This window comes from Onychostoma macrolepis, chromosome 04 (assembly GCF_012432095.1).
Source record: "Onychostoma macrolepis isolate SWU-2019 chromosome 04, ASM1243209v1, whole genome shotgun sequence".
NCBI classification, from domain to species: Eukaryota; Metazoa; Chordata; class Actinopteri; order Cypriniformes; family Cyprinidae; genus Onychostoma; species Onychostoma macrolepis.
The window spans coordinates 27,100,526-27,122,657 of record NC_081158.1 but is presented as its reverse complement, the minus strand read 5'-3'; the positions used below and the strand labels follow the sequence as shown (position 1 = coordinate 27,122,657).

Here is a 22,132-nt window from a genome sequence, read left to right as displayed (position 1 = left end):
TTTTATTTGGGGAGGCTAACTGACAAAATTTATAACCCTCTTCCTTTCCCAAGTCGCTGTGTTGCTCCCATTCAGGGGAAAGGCCGTGGCAAAAGCCTGTCTGCATTATATGAGCCAAACTCCATTCATTAGTGCGGCAGACACTTCAGCTGTGAAGGACCAGCTAAGCGCTACCATGTGTGACATGGGCGAGTGAAAGAATGGAGATTGGGGTGGGGGGGAGAAACAAAACTCTTTAATCATATTCGGACACCCTGCCCACCAATCGTGCTTCCAACTGAAGTGCCACACGGACCAGAAAATACCAGCTTAGTTACGTGCTCAAATGGAATATCAGAGAAAGAAAAAAAACTCTTTAATCATATTCGGACACCCTGCCCACCAATCGTGCTTCCAACTGAAGTGCCACACGGACTAGAAAATACCAGCTTAGTTACGTGCTCAAATGGAATATCAGATTTCATTTGGCAGTTTGTTTCATTTCAGAACTGCAACTGTGGTACATTTTGCAAAATTCAAAATTTTTTGCATAGGTTTTTTCTAAACATTCCATTATTTTTTTTTGGAATCAAAATGACTTTGTCACGAATCATTGCTTGTTCTTTCATTCCTAGAGCAATTTAAAGGCACAGTTACAGCACTCGAAAAACACTAAAACCTCAATGGAATTCTGTTCCTGGGAAAAAAATGAAATCAGTGGCCAAGATTACCATGCGCTTGGTTTAACCATCACCAGTGAAGAAAGAAGATGGTTTAAAGATAGTAATTGAAAGTCCCTGTTGTGGGTTTATGACGGATCTTTTGTTCCCTTTGAAGTTGAGGGAAATTGACATCGAAACTAGAAGAAACAATTAAAATAATTATAAAAAAATACATTTTAAGAAAAAACTAAAATCGAACACTACTACCATTACCATACTAACAAAAACACTACTGTAAGTGTAAAAATCACAAAAAAAATCTGTATAAACTGGGCACAGTAAAATGTATTAATATGAAGGAATTGTTTTCTACTGGTGTTTTACCTGTATTTAGAGTTTTGCACTTCATTGCGTTGTATTTCAGGTTAATAGAAATGTCTGTAAAATTACTGGATAATTTCCTGACAGATTGTTTTTTTTTTTACAGTAAAGAATTTTGCCAAACTAACATGGATTAGTTAGTAGGTTGCCTGAACAATTGGGTAATTAATCAGTATTAACTCTGTAAAGCCTACTGTATCATAACAAAGACTATAGAATAGACGTGTCTCCAGTACAGTTTTGAATGGGGAAAAATGCAAAGCCCCGCCTTCTGAATGAAAGAGCCAATCGCTAATCAGTAAAGTGATTTCAAATATGAAATTTAATCGTAAGCTCAGTGAACAGTTTTGAAGAATTTGATGTTTCCGCATTCAAAGAGATCGGAGCTGCACTTGCATGCCTGAGAGGCGTTTCAAAGATGGCCCGCCGAGTGACATGACTTATGCCGAGTTCACACTGCACGATCTTTAGCCCGATTTTTTTTAGCCCGACAAGTTTTGATAAATCGCTGACAAATGCCCGACATCGGAGGCAAATCGGAGCTCGTTCACGCGAGTGACAATCGCTCAGTGTGAATTACCAAAGACGCGATCTGAGAGAATCGCCGACACGTCGCCGACGCCCGTGAAATATTTGGCATGCTAAATATCTGGAGCTGTCGGCGATTCACAATCACGCTGTGTGCAATGATTTCTGACTGAAAACTGCATCACGATGACCTTCAGCCAATGAGAGACAAAGATACAGGGCAGAGAGAAGTTTGGTGAGGAGTTATAGACCATATCAGTATTTTAATATGTACAATTATATCATACAGAAACAAGCACAAACGCTTGACCAGCCGCAACATCAGCATAACAGTTACTGCAAATTATTATTTACCAGAACACAATCCCTGTTCCCTGCATCTCCCTCCTGCATAATCTGTTTTTGTTTTTGTAGCTGGAAATCAGCGCACAGACCATTTGCGGGCTATATTGTTTTAATACTTCCAGTCTCGCTCGAGAACAAAGGTCTGACGCACGCAGGTTCTGGCGTTATTTCCTTATCACTTCTCGCGTGTGTTTTGTTGTGAAACGTAGTTTGCAGATCAGACAGAGTTGTCGGCGATTCTTCCTATTGTGAAATCGTGCAATGTGAAAGCCCCTGTCGCCGATCCATCGTGCAATGTGAACACAGCAGCGACTGAATGCTACCCCAGATAGTCACGCAGTGTGAAAACAACAGCGATCCGACGAGTTTGAAAATCGTGCAGTGTGAATCAGTGATCATGTTTCATGAAGATATTTTGTCAATTTCTTACCATAAATGTATCAAAACTTCATTTTTGATTAGTAATATGCATTGCTAAGAACTTAATTTGGACAACTTTAAAGGTGATTTTCTCAATATTTAAATTTTTTTGCACCCTCAGATTCCAGATTTTCAAATAGTTGTATCTTGGCCAAATATCGTCCCGATCCTAACGAACCATACATCAATGGAAAGCTTATTTATTTCGAAAAATTGACACTTAAGACCGGTTTTGTCGTCCAGGGTCACGTATTTTCCCCAGTGCTATATGATTATCCATACATAACACTGCTCAGACTTCTGAGGAATGTTTTTTTTTTTTCATCTCTCAATCATCATTGTATTGCATTGCATTATATGTTTTGCCCCCCATAATTAAAACTACAGTCTGCCATACTGCTATAAAATCTCTTTGATTTACAAGCTATCAGAATTTCATCTTTCTTGTTGGCCATAAAAGTATCAGCAACTGAGATTTGTTTTTGTCCTCCTCAAGTATGAGCTCCATATTCTCCTATATCATGCTATGTAAGCTATGAAAGCTTGACATATCAAATGATACTCAACAAAAATCACATATGCAAACTTTCGTCTTTCGATTTTTTTAAAGGTTCACATGATCCCCATCAGATGCATGTCTTAGGGGGCTTTTATAAAAGATTAGTTCAAAATAGCTAGATGGAACACAGTGATCTTCAGACACATTTTCAAAAGTAACTAAAAGTTTAAACTTATAGTGATGCCTTAAAAACTCAGTGCTCATGGTGTGAGATGCTTAAAAAACAGTGACGCAATGGCTAAAAACATTTGTCCTCCAAGAGAATTTCATTGCATATAATTAACCAAGATGGTGCTGGTAGCTCTGCCTTCCAGTTCAGAGATAGCATCTCAGACTAGGTATAGATACCTGTGTGTGTATGTGCTAGGCCTTCCAGTCCAGGGTCTGTGCGTTCCCACATAGCAACAAATCAGGCCTCAGTTATGCATTCACACCGTAAACTGGTCCGCACCAGCGAACAAGAGGAGGTGAGCAGATTCCTAGTAAATGTGTGGAAGATTGTGTGGGAGAGGAATTGTATCTAAAGCCATTGTGTTTTTTCTTATTAGGGTCTTTTCATTATATCAAAACAACATACAACAAACATCACCATTAAAGGGAAAATTCTGTCATCATTTACTCAAGTTGTTCCAAACCTGTATGAGCATCTTTTTCTTTTGCCTAAATATTTTGAAGAACGTTGGTAACCCAACAGTTGACGGTAGCCATTGACTTCCATAGTATTTTTTCCATACTATGGAAGTCAACGGCTGCTGTTAAATATTTAGTTACTAACATTCTTCAAAATACATTCTTTTGTGTTCAGCAGCTGAAAGAAACTCATACAGGTTTGAAACAATTTGAGAGTGAGTAAATGATGACAGTTTTCATTTTTGGGTGAATTACATTTATGGCATTTTCAAGTTTGAAAACGTCAAAACTAATCATTTGTTAATAGTGAATAGTTCAGATGACAAAAATTGAATCTAATATTTTATTTAGACATTTTATATAGCCAATATTGTATGTTTGTTTTATTTTAATGTATTTTAATGCATTTTAATGTATTTTCATCATATTCAGCCAGCATCTAGGTCTGCAGGCTGCTGTCATTCTTCATGAGCACATTAAAGTAGCACTGTGCACAGAGACTATAGAGTCGACTCCATTGTTAATACACTGAAGGAATTTTGACAAGAGAGGAAAAAAGGGGCAACTCTTCAAAACTAATCCTGTCTGCCAGATTGCATATCCATCTGTGAGGGGATGAAACCAAAGAAGACTGGGATTCCACACATAAGGCTATAGGATTTACATTAGCCTTAACCAAGCAGGTCTCTCATCAAACCAGAATTATGCCCCCCTTCCACTCACTTTGGGTTTTTGAGGACTTTGTAAACCCAAACAGCAAATCCTCTTCCTCACACAATCATCCTCAATCTGCTTCTGCAAGCTGCCATCCCCTTCTAGCCAATTGGGCCTTCGGTATCAAATATATATTATATATAGGCATGTCCACCTGCTATATTAATTATGTGGTGCAAAGATTTCATTTGACATACCTGAGCGGGCTTTTCCTGGACCACTTGTTGTGGCTGAAAGACAAAAAGAGAAGCAATTATCATCTGAATGCAATAAATATTCTATACAATAATCAATCAATAAATATACATATATAAACATTTAAAAAACATTTAAATGTATGTATTTTTACATTTAACTGTATTTTTAAATCTAATTTAAATTAAGACAGTCAGATCCAGGCGAAATCCCTAAACCCTGATCCTTAAAAAACATTAAGATTCAGAGGACATGTGTGCACATACAGGGCTGTACGCAGCAGTGCCTCCACAGTGGCAATAGCGTGGTATACAATGCCCAGATTGTGCCCTACTCGCATTACATCATAAACCCTAAGCGCTGCCACCCCGCAGGAAGTGCTTCTAAGACCGGAGCTTGACAGCTGAGGAGTCCTCCGCTGCTCTGAGAGCCAGGCAAAAATAAAACCCTGAGAGTGTCCAGTGTTTGGAACCAAAGCCAGCCACTGCCGATAGAGTACACACACTCACACCATTTGGGATTGTTGGGAGCAGCTGGTGTGTTTTGTGCCAGCTCTCCCTGGAATGCTATCAGGCTGTAACACAGTAAATGTCAACACCGGATGGAAGCAGGAGAAGAATGCAGCTGGCGATAAAGGGAAATTGGGAAAATGATGCACACATTCCAAATGGGATGGACGGAACACAAATATACTTTTAGACATGAGGAGGAGGAGAATTCCAACACCTTACTGATTGCACCTATTTATAAACGCATGAAATACAAGATGCCACGTGCACTTTACAGATGTCAAAACTACACTGCATGTTACATCACTAATGATACTGTACATGCACAAAAGTAGCAAAAACACAAGAGCCCCATAGAAAGAACCCATTTTCTTGTTAGCACTGAACTTGTCACCCTGCACATCAGAAGCCCAGACCCCTCTTGCCCTTCTGCCCCTCAGAACAAAAAGAGAAACCACAGCCTTGTCTTTCATAAAACCTTCCTCGCTCTTTGAAGTCATTAGTAGCTGACACGCCAAATCACTTCTGCAAACTGAATGACCCCGTGGCTCCTGTGACCTCCTTGTGCTGTGCATGGCATGGACAAAAAGAGCAATATGTAAAGTATGTGCCTAAAAAGATAAAGTGAAGCTAAAGACCAAGAGGAAACCCAACACGGATTTCACCCATCTTCAGAAAGCTCTCCACAGATCTTCTTTTCCGCTACAAATCAATACAAACAATCAGTGTCAGCAATACTGCTCTCCATAAGAAAAAAAAAAAAATGTAATTCTAATATGTGTTTCCTGTACTGCTATTCTGAATCTGGAGTGCCAGACAAAAAAAAAAAAAAACATTTTGATCAAATTAAAATTGTACATTACATACACTGAGTACATGGTGTACACACACACATACTATGATTAATTATATATTTTTAAAATTTATATAGGCCTATGTGTATGTATGTATGTATGTATGTATATATGTTATATGTTAATTTAACTTGTAATATATTGGATTTAATGTGGTAACATAAAAGGAAAGTGCCACAAAGTAAATATAAAATCATTATTTTTATATACTGTATGCAGTAAGGACCAAATAAGGGGAGGGCACGACTCCATCGGATATAGACTATCAAATGACACGGAAAAAGCTCTCGGACACTATTTATGTCCCACTGGTACATTTGGTGTAATCATTTGGAGATACATTTAGCCATCAGGTCCCGGATATCCAAATGTCTTAATTATAGATAACTTGTGGACAGCTGAAATAAACAGAAAATGAGAGGATTGAAAGAAGCAATGAAGTAATTGCAAAAGCTCTCATGAATCGACCAAGTTCATCACTGTTCATGCATAAGGTGACACGTTTCTCTTCCATCTCACAGCTCTGTAAACTTCATTGTTAATGAGATCTGGTTTTAATGTAGGAAGTCATGCTCAGTGACCAAAGGGAAACTAACTGGTGTGAGAAGCTAATTATCCTGTGAGAACATTGTCTTTTGTTGTGTATTGAGTTAAATGTTGTGAAACGTGATGAGAAAATGTAATTAGTGACCACTGGACCTTCTCTAAAACATTAATTGCTTAGTGGGCTCAAGGTTAAAGTGGACTAAACAATATATGCATACATATTTATATATTATTATATCTTATATATTTAAAAAAAAAATCCTACTTTACTTTATTCGTAGTTAAGAGCCATTCATTTAATTTTAGAAGACTTAATTGGTCTTATTTGTAAATGATAAAAATGTAAAATATCTGACAAAGCCTTGTGTGTTAATTCACACAAATAACTTCAATTAACCAGACGTTTTTACATATATGTTTAGAATAAAATCCTGTGTGCAAATATGAAGGCTGTTAAAATGGAGGAATGCAAGCCATTTGGAGTTACATTTTAACAGCTTCGCTTTCAGTAGGTGAACTTCCAATGTAAAGGCTTGTGTTTATAAGTGAACAGAAACTGCACTCTGAGAGGTTGTTAAGGCCATTAATTTTTTATGCCAACACGAGAACAGAGCAACTGCTCAAATATTATTTCAAGTCGTGAGTCACATTCAGTGTGCAACACAAAAACGTGAGGCTACGTTGCAGTTGGCGTGATTGACAATGACCAGAATTGTCCTATAGCAATTAAAGCCAAAGACTGAACTACATATATACAAATATAATCAATTAAGAATCAACCAGTGCAAAAACCCACTCCAGTTGACCACACAAATTTGGAAATCGTGGGATGGCATGTCCACTCAATGTCTTTTGTGTTTATAGCTTTGATTAAAACCAATTACATAAATGTACAGGTTGATTTGCATAGTCCACATTGGTACTGGTTAAAGAAACACACTTTTACGAGAAGATAAAAACAACTTAAAAGGAGATGTTGAAAGAATCTCAAGCCTTTTCTCACTGAAGTGACAGATTAAAGAGTAATTCGCCAGTTAGAGTGAATTTCCAAGCTCTTAGCACTACACTGCCAACTGGCCTCGGAGTTCATTGCTTGCCACAACCCGCCACATTGGAAACAAGTACTACTGTGAATTATTTTCCAGCCTACAATGTTACGCATGCCTTGAAACAAGGAAAACGGAGACACCCACAATGTTCAGGAATGATAACACTGATGAACAGTATCTCCAAAATAAAAATAAAAAACAATGGCAAAGTGGTAAAAAGAATGTGGCATCCTTCATTTTTTTTTTTTTTTTTCACACAAAATGATATTTTTTACCTTTTGTGTTTAAAAAAAAAAGTCATACAGGTTTGGAACGACGTGAAGATGAGAAAAAGGTTTCATTTTTGACTGAACTATACCGTTATGCTTTTTTAAATAGATAGTACTACATCTTGCTAAGGACTACTTGAGGTACAATTCCTCCCTGTTCAGTACGAAACATTTGTTTTTCTTAAGAAGTTAAAATAATAAGATAAGCAACATCTTCGACATCCAATTAAATCCTGTCTGGACTGGCGTCCTCTTAAAGTTGTTCTAACCTTGACGACACAATTAGTCAACGTGTTCACCAAAAACGAATAGATGGGCTTGAGCTTTTTCCAGAAGATTGCGTGGGTGTACAGTTATTGGTCTTGTGGCCTAGTAAGAAAATGGCACGCAAACTCTTCTTATCATTAAATACTCCAGCAAATCTTGGCTTTAAATACAATTCAAGTACATATTCTGTATTAAAAGGTGATTCATATTGTTGTAGAAATGTTTTCTTGCTGCCATGGTCTCTCATCCTGCTTTGAATGGAGGGAGGATCTTTAAAATCTATTGATCATTGGAAAGTATGTTTGGTAGACACGATTTTGGAGATGCTTCATTCTTCAAGTATGCAAAGAGGTCTTTGGGCCAGTTACACAAAGAGATTATGTAATGGTTGTAAGTCAGCCTCTGGCACAGGTACCTGGGGGCAAAAAGCTGGGAGCGTGCAGCTGCACGTCTCAGCAGCTCCAGAACAGAACGTGCCGGGGCAGAGCAAAGCCAAGCTAGTGGAAGACTCCTGCTCTTAGGACCTGGCATGTCTTACCAAAACCATTCTCTGCGCCAAGAGTCATTTACTAAAAGCTTTACACTGAGGGGAACCCCTCCCTCCTCTTACAAGAAACTGCACTGGAGATATTTATGTCTCTCTCTCATTCATTGCTCCTGGGATCTTTGAATCTTTGTCCCAACTACAAAAAACGGAGGACATCTATATTTGAAATCCCTTTCCATTTGATGTCTTAGTATGAGGGAGACCATCCATTTTTATTCCTATTTTATCTTTTTATTTTACCTATTTACCCATTTTATTTTTGGCGGCCAAAATGTTACGAGTCCCTATTGTAGTGCTCTCAGCTTTATCTAATATTTTGGACTGTTTAAATATGCAGAATTTGCCAGATTTTCCCTCAAAATAAGCGCAGAAAGTCTGTAAATTCCGCCTGAGCCTATGAATGTCCAAATCCGTGCTTTAACATGGTACGGCCCATGAGACCCTTTCCTGCCCATAAGCCGTATTCATTTTACCTGACTGCCTGGTAAAATAAAGAGGGAAAGTTTAGAAAAACGGAACGCAGCTCACATTTGCTTTAAACTTAAACGGCTAACATATGTTTTGCGTTTGTGGAGAAAAAAGCCTTCACTTGAACATAGTCTCCTTAGGGCTGCTGACAAGAATTCCACAAAGACAGGAAACATAAAAAAACACTCTGCTTGATTTGATGAGGCAAACTTATCCAAGGACTCCCTCACTAGAGGCGGACCCCACAGACGAGCCACCCAGTAACTGCACCCCCTCCGCTCCCATGAATAAAGGCCACATGTTCTGTTAAACTGGAGGTGGAAGTGGGGAAAACAAGCCAGACATCTCCAGGGTACAGGGCCACAGCACTGGCTTTGTGATCTCCCTTGGAATGCCTCCACCGGTTCGGCCGAATCTGAAAGGATTCCAGGTCCGAGAGCCCCCTTGCCCACCCCACCGCTCACACGTCCCTTCTCGGACTCCAAATCAAGCACCCTCCCCAACAGTGCTATGAATGCCACCTATCAGAGCTGGGCTAAACCCTGCGATTAGGGGGAATTTGCCGAAGGGCCCTTTGTAGAAAAGAAAAATGTCTGCCAGAGCAAGGAATGTGGAAAATTCCTGGCAGGACAAGCAGCCTTTTGTTAGGAGGCCTTTTTTTTAGGGGGGAGGGGAGGGGGGGGGGGGGTGTTCTGGAGGGAAAGAAAAGCGCAGACAAATTGGATCTGGTCCGTTTAGGAGCCTCTGCTGTTTGAAGTGAAATCAGTTCCCAGAGTTTCTCAAAGGAGAGAGGAAGAGAAGGGAGAGGAGTGGAGGGGGTGGGCACAGTAATTCAGGTTTTTTTATTTACTTATTTTTTTTACTTCAGTTCCACAAAACTTTCCAGTTTTTTTTTTTTTTTACTGTTCTTGGGGCTCTGTGGGGTCTTTATTGGGAACTGGGTCAATACCTCAGTCGGTCCAATGGGATTCTTTACATACTCGGAAATATAGATTTATAGTTCTCGATCTGTTTCAGTTTTACTAAACATTCCAACTCAAACAATAAAAAGGAGGTTTTGTTTTATTCAAATACATGTTTGCAGTAGGGCTACTGAATGAATAACAAAATAATGTTAAACAAAATAAATAAAAACTAAATAATAATAAATAAAAATAATAATTAAAACAAATTTTAAAATAAATAATTAAAATAAGATATATAATTTTTTAATTATCACATAGAATTAATTTCAATAAATGCCAAAAAGCACAATAATAATAAGTATTATTAATAATAATTATTATTAAACAATGATTTAATACCAAGTAATCATTCTTATCAATATTTGCTAGATATAGCTATAGCTATAGATAGATAGATAGATAAACTGTAAAAAAAAAAAAAAGAAAAAAAGTTGAGCGAACTTAAAAAAAAATTTTTTTTACCAGCTTCAGCAGATTTTTGAGTTTGCTCAACTCATTTTTGTGGGAGATTCTCAAATTTTTGTTGTATAAACTTAAAACGACAAGTTGAGAAAACTCAAAAATCTGCTGAAGCTGGTTGCCTTCAAATTTTAAGTTGGCTCAACTTTTTTTTTTTTTTACAGTGTAGATAGATAGATAGATAGATACACTATAAATACACACTACTCTCAGCAAATATTATCTATGTAAAGGCCTAGACACTGAAAACAAACTTCTGAAAGTATTTTTTACAAGAGTGAATGCAGAGGTCCTGAACCTGGTAACATTTCATAATACTGTCATAGTTTCTAACAGCTTTAAATCTGGGGTTGTTTTTCTTCAGATTCGGGGTGTATAAATCAGGGCATTTCCATGAAAACATGTATGTTACAGTGACTCTGAAGTACCTGGAGAAAGACGTCAGTGAAAGAATGCATGTGCACAGCTCTCTGTGTGAACCACTTCCCGCCTGGCCATACCATGATAAAGGACTCGTGTTGCAGAGGTGTCACCATCAATAATGTATGTCACATACCTTTCCCTGTTCATACAAACACAAAGATTTCCTGTCTTCCTCGCCCTCTCCCTCACTTCTTTTCCTTTATTCATTCACACGTCAGCACCATGTCAGCATTGATGCTTCCGTTATGGATTGATTAATTAAGATGATTATAAATTAACCATTGACTGCACATGATTGCATTGTGCTGTTCTCATCATAGTTGCTCTCAAAAGTATATAATGAAATTAGGAACTTAAATTATGAAAGTCCATTTCCATATGATGGCAAAAAAATTGGCAAAAAGTCATAATTATGACATACTAATACAAATTTATAAGAAGTCAAAATTCAGAGATAAAAAGTCAACATTGACATCTCGAGTTTAAATTACAACAAAAAAGGCAAAATTCTGAGATAAAAAGTCAACATTATGACATTATGTTTAAATTACAACAAAAAAGGTAAAATTATGAGATAAAGTCATGATTATGGCATTAAAAGTCAATCTTACAAGTCCGTAAGTTTTGCCTCTTTGTCGCCATCTCTGTTTGAAAACCTGGAATTGCAGCGGTTTGCGGAATTATCTTGCTTGCGTGGGCTGTACCCCGGCACGGCTTCAGCGTGGATGAAACTAATGTTTTGAGTTGAATGTGTGGCTGTCAGTCACTGCACCGGTGTGGATGTTTACTGTACTTCACAATCACAGATTCTAGCCTATGTCTTGGAATATATGACCAAAATAAGAATTTTCACCATATATTGCCATCTAAACAAGTAAGTAACAAGTCTTCCACGTTTGTTCTGACCAACTGAGAAGAAAGCATTATCATAAATCGCGCTACCAATGGTAATTAAATCTAAAGATCGGTTAGCTCAGAAACATTAAACCGTGCAAAGTATTATTATTATTATACTTTATTATCAAATTGTTAATGTTAACAACATCAGCATTGCGTGACTATAAGTATAGTGTGTATTAGCGTGTAGATTTCAATTTCTGTACAGTCTAATATATAATTGTCATACCATTTGAATTTCATATTCAGAAATTATTTTAACCCAAAAAGCAAACTATGCTCCCTTCGAACTGGTTTTCTTTAAAATACAAATCTTGTGTAATCCCAGGCTATCTGTAATCAGAAGCACATTTAAAACTGGAATATAGTTTAATTTCATTCACATGTGTTTCATAAACACATAATCCTTTTTGGATTACAATCCGCCATCAAAACGATATATTTGATTATTCCAGCTGCTGTGAGAAAAGGCTATAAACGATCCGTCACCTGCAGGATAGACGGGACAACTTCTTTATGTTTACAGACGTGACGTAATGACGCAGCAGCATGCTTGAATTTCCCACGAAAACCTACCCGTTACACTCAAAAAAGAAAGCATAATTATAAGCTAACCGTTGTGAATCGGGCTAAAGTAAGGCAATAGTTTTGAACACTGGCTGGTTATGTACTTGCTCAAATATTGATTTCTGATCATTTTTAACAAAAAAAAAGTTAAGGACTGCAGCTTTAAAAAGATATATTTATGAAACAGTATGACATGTTACAATGAGGTAAAAAGTCATAATTTTATTTATTTATTCATTTTTGACTGTTTATCTCATAATTATTCAATTATTTACCAGTTATGATTTACCAGTTTTTCCTAATGTTGCAGAAAAAAAAATCCTGAATACTGACAGCAAGAGAAAATACACAGTATTGTGACGTTATGAAAGTAAGTTTCCAGGTAATTGTGACTTTATATTTCACTTTTTTTAATCACTCGGTGTGATTATTTCTTATTTAGAATTTTATTTTGCAATTACCTTTTATTGCATACAACGTTAAATATTAATCTACCAATTAAACAACAGAAAACATTACACTACTGAATCTCTCTAATATGGGGAAAACTTCTTTATTAATTATTGTAATCATCTATCCCCCCCACTGCTTTCACTTGCGCCCCTCCCTCTCCCCCATTTCAATCTCTCGCCTCTCACATTCTCATCTCTGGAGCACCTATCGAGGCAGCTGTTATGGTCGCTGGCTCAGAGCAAAATGATTAAAGCGCTTCCAGAAGCTGGAACTGGAAAGGGAGGGGGGGCAACGAGAGATGAGGGGGAGAGGTCACAGGGGTCACCGGTGGAAATCCGTTGAGGTGGTCCCAGCAAACTCCTGCTGTGTGAGTAGAGCTCCAGACTGAACACACGCCCCTATTGGCAGGAATTCAGCTTCTCGGGCCCCAGATCGAGAGGGAGAGAGAGATAGAAAAAGAGACGAGAGGAGGGGAGAGGGCTTGGGGAATGCAGGGAATGAGGTAGAGATGTCCACTCTCTCTCTCACACTGTATCTAACTCGCACAGCCGTCCAAGTGAGGGACAGGAACGGCTCCAAGCCACAATGTAAACGAAGCTTTTGCAAGTGCATACTTCCAAGACCCCAACTGCTGCCCAGGGTTTCAATAATTGCTAATAAAATGTTTGCAGCTCATTACAAAAATCTAGTCACCATCCAACTACATCTAATTGGAGGAGTCCTGCCAAACGAAATCAAAACTATGAAAAGTAACTTTTCCGAACATGCTGTACAAACAAGAAGTTTGTTTTAACCCACAAGACCTTCTTATTATTTATGCTGGCAAACTCTAAAATTGACAGAAAGGCGCTTCAACTTGAGTCAACATGACTTGACATTCACAACCCTTTTCACTTCTGTAATGTCAAGTATTTCCAAGTGAAACAAAACATTCAACAAGTTAAAAATGTATGGAAAAGTTGATTTTATCTATCATACAACACAGAAAGTCAAAATTATAATAAAAATCGGAATTATAACATAAAAAGTCATGTCTACGAGATGAAAAGTGGACATTATGACAAGTCACAATGAGATAAAAAGTTAGAATTTTATTTTATTTCAACTGTCTGACTTTATATCATAATTAAGATTTACAATTTCTTTATGTGGTGGAAATGGACTTCTATAAAACATACTAATTCTTGGCAAGAGAAAATCGTGATGTTATGAAAGTCGGTTTCCATGTCATTGTGACTTTATTTCATGTGATTGCAACTTGTTTCTCGTACTTTATATTTCACAACTGAGACTTTTTAATCTAACAATCTAACAAGTTAAAAATGGCAAAACTTGTATTATCCATTAGGAACAGATTGGTTGTTGACTGTGAAGACTAAAAAAAAATTGTCTAAGCACAGACAGAAATGCAAATATTGAGTGCAACAGGGACAACTTTTCACTGGGACAATTTTGTACCTTATCTACCACTAAAAGGTGCATATTAGTACTTTAGAAAAGTAATAGCCTAAGTACACTTAAGGTACAACTATCAATCTTTTAGTGGTAAATCAGGTACAAAAAGTTGTCCCTTTAAGTTTTTGTACCCTTAAAAGGTACAACATTTTATTTAATTTTTTTACAAAAAATGAAGAATCACATTTATTTCAGTCTTTTATATAATAATTACATTGCTTATGACTGTAGCCCGAGAAGTCTAAATAGATATTTGGCCTTTGCTTTACATAATATTACACTAACATTAGTCTAGGTGAATCATATGGAAATAAAAGTCTAGGCAGAGCAAGTTATTAAATTCTGATGAAATATTTTGAATAATGTGTCTTGACGAATCATGCACAATAACACCAAGAACAAGTATTAATAAAGTAAATAGGGTCAGTTTTAATTTAAACATAACAGGACATGTAGACGCCCATGTAGACACCCGTATGACTCAAAGCAAAGTCTCATTGTGGTGTTCTTCAAACACTGGGATTTGTTTACAAGTTTAAATAAAGCTGACAGCATCTTACTATTTCAGTCTCGTTTAGTGTGGAATAGGAAATGCGAGGAATAAAAACAGGCTGAAAGGCCAAGCCACTGACTCAGAGAAAGACAGGACCTCAGCTGACTGCCGAGTTCAATATTTTGCCCGGGAGGCTCGCGAAGGCTATAAAAAGGTTTTGATGTTTGACACCAAATTCCCATCACAATACCCTCCTCCCGCCTCACACATGGACACATTAAGAAAGGGAAAGGGGGAAGAGAGAGAGTGAAAAAATCTTTTCACACTTTGGCAGCGGCTGAGGGTTTTCCAAGCCTCCCCACCAAATCGAGACTGTTGGACGACTCCCAATCGCAGCCCTTGTTCCCCTTGAAACACAGAGCGCCTCCCCTCTTCCTTGCCAGACTCTCCCTCAGCTCTGATTCCACTCCTCACCACCTGACAACACTGTCTGTCCTCCAGCCAAAAGCATCAGATCCTTGTGTGAGATGAGAGAGAACTTCCTCCCCACCGTCTCCTGTCCTCCGCTCATTTGTGCCTCTTCACTAATTCATTCACTCATTTCCTCGTCTCTTCCTAGAAGTGGGAGTCGTTAGGTTTACAGCGTCCCAATTGTTTTTTTACCTCCATTTTGGCAAGCTGGAGAGCGACCTGCTCAGATGTTTGCAAGGCCGTCATGATCCAACAAACATAGGTGGAGTGAACCACCTGGGAAGGGAAGAGCGAGCATGAATCACGACCCTGTCGTCAACCTCATATCAAAGGAATTCTTGGCGTAAGATGAGGTGAACATCATAGCATCAACCTCTTGGCCAGATCTTTTGAGTGCATGTGACATCCCTCACAGTTTGAAGACGCCACGGGAAGTAAATCTATTGTCTTCGCCGGCATTCCCACTTCTTGCCTTGGTAACAAACAAGCAGGGCTGTTGGCTAACTAACACTTGGAGGGCCGTGTAGGTCTAGAGAGAGCACAAGAACTTCTCCCTTCTCCGCCATGGTCTCGCTTGCAGAGGAACCAAACGTGTAAACACGCTGGACACCGGCCAGTTGGCAGTATGAAAGGGAACTGAATAATGTTAGCTGTTTGAGGACAGAGATAGTCCGTTCCAACACGCCCCCACCTCCGCAACACAGTGCGGCTTGTCCGCTTGGCACAGTGGACCCGGTCCGTCTCCGCACCTGTGCAGGAGGAGCACCCGGAAAAGGAAGAGGGGGGCAATAAATCAGTCTTTTGGCTGCTGAAGCAAATCTAGCAGATAACATTACGCCTGGTGCAGGGGATCCGCAGAATTCTCCCTATAGCAGGACTTCCTGTTGGCCTGATTTATAAATAACAAAAGGACTAGAGCAGAGACGAGTAATGAAATGTTATAATGCAATTCTGCACCCAGTGAATGGAGTTATTTATACTCAAAGATGTACTTTCACAAAAAAACAAAAAAAACAAACACCTGACATATGGTCATTATTTTAAAGCATAAGTAGTCTGAATGATATATATGGAAAATTCAGTATTTATTAGGAAATTATGCAATGTTGTAAATATTAATATAATTTAATGTGTTTTTTTATTTGCCCATCGTTTTCTAAACACTGCATCATTATAGCTTCATAAAAATGATATAATATTTTTATATAATAAAAATTAATTATTTATTTATTTATTTACACACACACACACACACATATATATATATATAATTTAACAGGTGTCACAGCAACATGAGGACATGAGCATTTTTTATTGTAAACTTTTTCAGGAATATGTATACAATAACATATAGTGTTATCTTAATATCCATGAGATACAATTATTGTTTTTATTTTTTCGTTTTCATTTGTGTGTTGTGTGCTTTTGAATTTTTAGTTGTTTTATGTATCTTTTTAGTTTTTATTACAATGTCATATAATATTAGTGCGCTTCCATTGGAAAACATCTTTATTGTTTTTAATTTAACTAAAAGATTTTTTTAATTACTTCACACGTTACTCAACCTTTTGTTGAAATGATGGTTCATCTCATTTAAAAAAGGCAAATACATAATCAAAATTACAGTTGCAAAAAAATTGGAAAATTTCCAGTAAATTTCGGAAAATTTCCAGAAATTTTGGAAACTTTCCAGAAATTTTTGAAACTTTCCGGGATTTTTTGGTATCTTCCTGGGATTTTTTGAAAGTTTCCGGAAATTTTCCACCCCTTTGCAACCCTAATCAAAATGCTGAAAAAAATCAATATTTTTTCAAATATATTGTCCAGCTCGTTGTTTGCCCATAACCTCCAAACAACAACAACAAAAAAAACATATACAATTTTTATACTCTTTGTGGACGCAATCTACCGACTGATGAGATTACTGGAAGATTACCGGCAGATTACTGAAAACAACAAATCCTTTTGTATAAATATTCCAGTTAGCAAATTAAACAACTCAAGGTCTTTGTTATATTATCACTATAGAGAAGCACAGGGTTTTTTTGCAGCAAACTAGTATCTCACATAGCAGCTGTGCCACCTGCGAAATGTTATTTTAAGGATCCCAAACTTTTCTACATCCTCTGACTGTTGGATTTCCCGTCTGAAATCATAATGCTCAATGCATCCATCTCAACAGGGGTCATTCTGAACCTGATGAATGCCCTAGACAGATGAAGCGGTCCTGATGAGCCTTTGGTGGCTGTCCTCATGTCTCCGGAGGAATAAATGTGATTAAAGCATTTTTTTCTCTTCTCGTAGCCAGAGCCACCTTCCACTATTAACCATTTAGGGGGGTGGAGATACTTAGTTGGGGGAGGGGGCCAAAGGAAAACATTCCAGCGGCCCCTTGTAGCCAAAAAGGATATGCTATAATTAGTTCCAGGAGGGCGAGCAGTAGCTGAATGAAGAAAACTGACTTGTTTATCCAGAAGAGGAATGGCAAAGCTCTTGTCAAGTCCACCCTGTAGATGTGGAGTCCGCCGTGCAGCCCCTCAGCCATGTCAATTCATCTGTGACATGCTAAACAGATCATAACCCACACACAATGACCCATACAAGAGGACGGAGGGCTGCAGACGCACACGTTTCCTATTGCCCATTCATAAAAAAGGAGACAGGAAGACAAAAAAAATGTTGGTTTTCTGCCTCAAACTGCATTGACTGAACTCAAAAAAAGCCTTGGCACACATCTGGAGATGCAGGGCTCGTTCTTTTTTCGGACACCCTAACGTTCTGATCGGAGCGCTATCTAGCTCTGCTTTCCATCTCTGACTCATTATCATTCATACACTTGGCCGCAAGTTCATCTCGGACTTATTCACAGGATGTCATACCACTATGCCCACTCCACATTCAGGATGTTTGTAGTATGACTACAGCCTGATGAATATGCCTCCAGATTCACACTAGCTTGTAACTCATATCAACTGCAACATGTGTCTTTGTGCAACAGAAAAAGCTTAAGTAGGGCCCTATGAAATCCGTTTTATTTTTTCACAAATTCCGTTAAATTTTTTTTCCAAATTCCGTTTTTTTATTATTTTTTATTATTTTATTACAATTTTTTATTTTTTCTGTTTTACTTTCCAGACTATGTTTTAATGGTTAAAGTTTAAAGCATGTCTAATTAATTGAAATCATGAAACTTGCACAATTTAACAGAAATGTATTAAACATTTAACAAAAAGCACATTTTTAAGTCCATATGAAATTTTTTTTTTTTTTCTCAATTTAGTTTTATTATTTTAGAATTTTACAAAATTATGTGATTCCATTTGAATGGTTTCATTAAATTTTAATAAATCAAAAGCATGTTTTTCTTTTCTTTTCTTTTTTGAAATACTGTGTATTCACATCATTCTGGTAAATACATTTTGGTGAATATTACTTAAAAATAATGTTTAAATAATAATTTTATTATTAGTAGCAGACTAGTACTATCATTACATTAAGTTGTAATTATGAAGATTTTAATGAAGATTCTTTTAGCATTTTCTCTTCATATTTTGTCATTTGTTAAATTAAAAACAAAATACAAAATTAAGGAAAAATATGAAGGAAATATAAATGAAAATGATAAATATTAGAATTTAATGAAAAACTGGATTTTAATTTGTAGCTAAAAATCTTTTTTTTTTTTTTTTTTTTTAATCTTTATTACTGATGCCTTTCTGAAAAGAAAATAGTTGAAAGCGCCGGTATATTTGTTTCTCCACAGGGTAAAATTTATCACACTTCCATGTTAAAAATCTCCTGTTCGCTGACAGACTTCTGCCCTTGCTTAAGTCTAGTTAACCTTTGACCCATAATGTTTTAGTTTGTTAGCTTGGCTTCAATCAGGAAGACAAACCATTTTTTCTATTTCCGTCTTTGAAGACATACTCACTGATATGGCAGTCGTCTTGAACTTCATACTGATGGATACAGCATCAAGCAAAAGCAAAAGCCTTTTTTTTTTTTCTGATTAATATCCTCCACACTATTAATTTCATTATGTGTAGAATGTTTATAAATTAGGAAAAAGTTCCTATTTTCTTAGCTATTTCTGTTGCTAAGTGAGGAAAAACATTTACAAAGTCTACTAAGCATCTACAAAGAAAATCACTCCACTATCTATTTGTTTAAGACTAACTGACATCAATGTGTGGGTGGATCAATTGCGTGTATGTGTGTGCGTGGGAGTGTGTACCTGCATCACGCAGCCATCATGAAAGCGCAGCCGAACGCACCTTTGGGCATCAGTACAAAGGAAATAGGGCAATAAATGTAAACTTTATCAGTTCAGTCCAGAGAGTTCAGCAGTTCAGACTCTCAATCTAACACACTCATTTAAACACACACGTCTGGATCAACGTTTACCCAACTGTTGTTTAAAAAAAAATAGCCTTTTCAGGTTTGACGCTATTTTTAAAATGGTTTCTATATTCTCTAATAGACATGCTGCATTAAAAATGCAACACTTTGGTGCTTTAAAAGCGATTCATTTACCAAAAAAAGAAAAAGGAAATAACAAAGGAAAAAACTATCTAGATAATGCAACTAACCTAACAACAAACCAGATTTAGAGCCTTGGTGCTCATACAGGCACTACGAGTTTGAATCCAGTTAGCAACATTTTGTCATTCTCTCATTTTCAACCAATCACTTTCTATCCTACCTTTCACTGTCCAAATGCAAATAAAGTGCCATAAAGTCCAAAAAACTGTTTGCATTCTAGAGATGCTTCTGTAAGACTGCACTCATTCTCTGACCCATCTTATGCTTTGCGTGTCTATTAAAGTTTCTGTCCTAAAACAGTTTGACGTGACGAATAAAAGCTGAACTTTTGCATGTACGCTATAGGGGCTCAGCCGAGACCTGGATGTAAAGGGTGTTTTGGAACAGCTAGGCTCACATGTGACTCAAATCGCATTCCTGGATGATAGAGTCAGATGGGTCATGTTTTCCTCCAATACAAATGTACTCATTTCTGTATTGAACAAATCATTTCAGCCCCCCGTGCAATATGTGAATTCATGCAACTATGTCGATCTGTTTAATGAAACCACACTGAGAACAAAATAGCCAACTTTAAAGATCTGCACACGATATATCAAATCTGTGCTGTCACTTTCCTAAAAACGTATAGTGAATTCAGATGCGACACACTTTTGAATCTTTCAAGTCGGTGTGTGTGCGTGTGTCCAGGGGCCTCGGAATGCTTTGCTTTTCCTGTCTGCCTGAGAAAAATCCATAAGGACACAGAGTCGGCATGCCACAAAGGGTTCATTCTCTCCATATCTCCCCGTAGTCATTCTGGTGGCACTTTTAACTGCCTGCGGCTTTACTCCTCCAGCCATCAATCAAATGTGTCAAGCTGATAAACACCCAAAACTTTACTGGAGGAATTACTGAATTAGACCTGAGTGCAAACAGTTGCAAATCCTCCATCTTTTGCACATCAATTCTGCAATGAATAAGTGATTAAGTAAAACAAGTACATGATTGGATTGACTCCTAAAAATTACTTATGCATATATGTATACTAAAAATATATGCATATTTTGCAAGAATTTATATTGAAATATTATTATTTGAAAAAAACAACTATATATGTAATTGTAAGTTAAAATATAAAACTTGAGCTTATATATGCATGTATTTTTATATGTTTTTTTAAATTGTGCAATTAAAAAGGTCAAGTTGTTTTTTTGTTTTAAGTTACAAATACCCCTACAATATAATCATACATTTTTTACGATATTGTTGGTAAATAAAAATATTTATGTAATGTTACATTTATGTTGCTAGATGTTAATAGACTTTATACTGAAATCTTATTAATTGGTAAAATACTAAATAAATACACTGTGTGTGTTTATGTATGTATGCATGTATGTATGTATATATATATATATATATATATAAATAAATAAAAGGACACATTTATGTTTCCAGGTATCAGTATATATATATATATATATATATATATATATATATACACATACATACATGCATACATAAACACACACAGTGTATTTATTTAGTATTTTACCAATTCAATTTATTTAGTCATTTAGTAAAAGCCAGCTTGGTAATTAAATAATTAAGCAAATTATATTAAAATTTAAATTAACATTAAAAGAAAATTATACCTGGATTATGTATCATATGTAAAAGTATTCATAAAATATAAATAAATAAAATTGAATAATAAATGAATGAATAATAAAACATGATTCAAAATGTCATGTTTTTCCAAAGTATTCAAAGCTTGATGATACACTGAAAAGCATACTGATGAATTTTCCTGCATAGTTTTGAAAGGTAAATGGGAACGTGCTGCAAATGGATGTGTCCAGTTATATATGACTAATGTAAACAAACTCACCCATTTCCTGGGTCTTCCTCTAGGTCTTTTCTCCCCTGTGGTCTCAGCTTTCTGCAAATGCCAACAACCATGAATTAGTGGCCGGTATTTCATCAAGTGCTTTAAACAAAATTTTCAGGCACACAATTTGTCACAAGCAGAGTCATTTTCATATACAGCCACAAAAGGAGAAGGTTAAATGCTAGGGCTCCATTTCCTCTAATGCTTTTAATGCAGAAAGAGTTTGTAAGGTATATCCGGGCCTCCAACAATGAACTGTCTCCATTGCTCAAGTTTCTGGTCTGTGCAGCGTAATATTTCACTAGAGGAATTTTATGCCATTCAAGTGTAAATAAGAGCACCATTATCAGCAAAACCACCCAGATAAGGGCCATGAAAGACAGTTATGGGGTTTCTATAATAGTGGCTCCAACTTAAGTTCATTGAAGTAGTCTGTAAAAATAAACACCTATGTCTTCAACATTTTTTATAAAACATAACTTTGCCATCCTGTTGCTAAAGTACATTAATAATGTTTAGGAGGCAAGATTTCTTATTTGATCTGATTCTGGTTGTCTAACTTCACCATAGGAGCCAAAACAGCAGCGTAGGATTTCTTAAGGACATTATGTG

General features: G+C 36.8%; 1 protein-coding gene across 1 annotated transcript in view; it reads right to left on the bottom strand.

Annotated features, from left to right (window-relative positions):
- hmga2 (high mobility group AT-hook 2) overlaps positions 1-22,132 on the bottom strand; it is a 34,480-nt gene that overhangs the window by 4,691 nt on the left and 7,657 nt on the right. Inside the window, exons 3-4 of the mRNA XM_058774301.1 lie at positions 21,521-21,571; positions 4,416-4,448 (exon numbers count right to left, since the gene is read on the bottom strand). Coding sequence (XP_058630284.1) covers positions 4,416-4,448; positions 21,521-21,571 — 84 coding nt within the window. The remainder of the gene's footprint in view (positions 1-4,415; positions 4,449-21,520; positions 21,572-22,132) is intronic.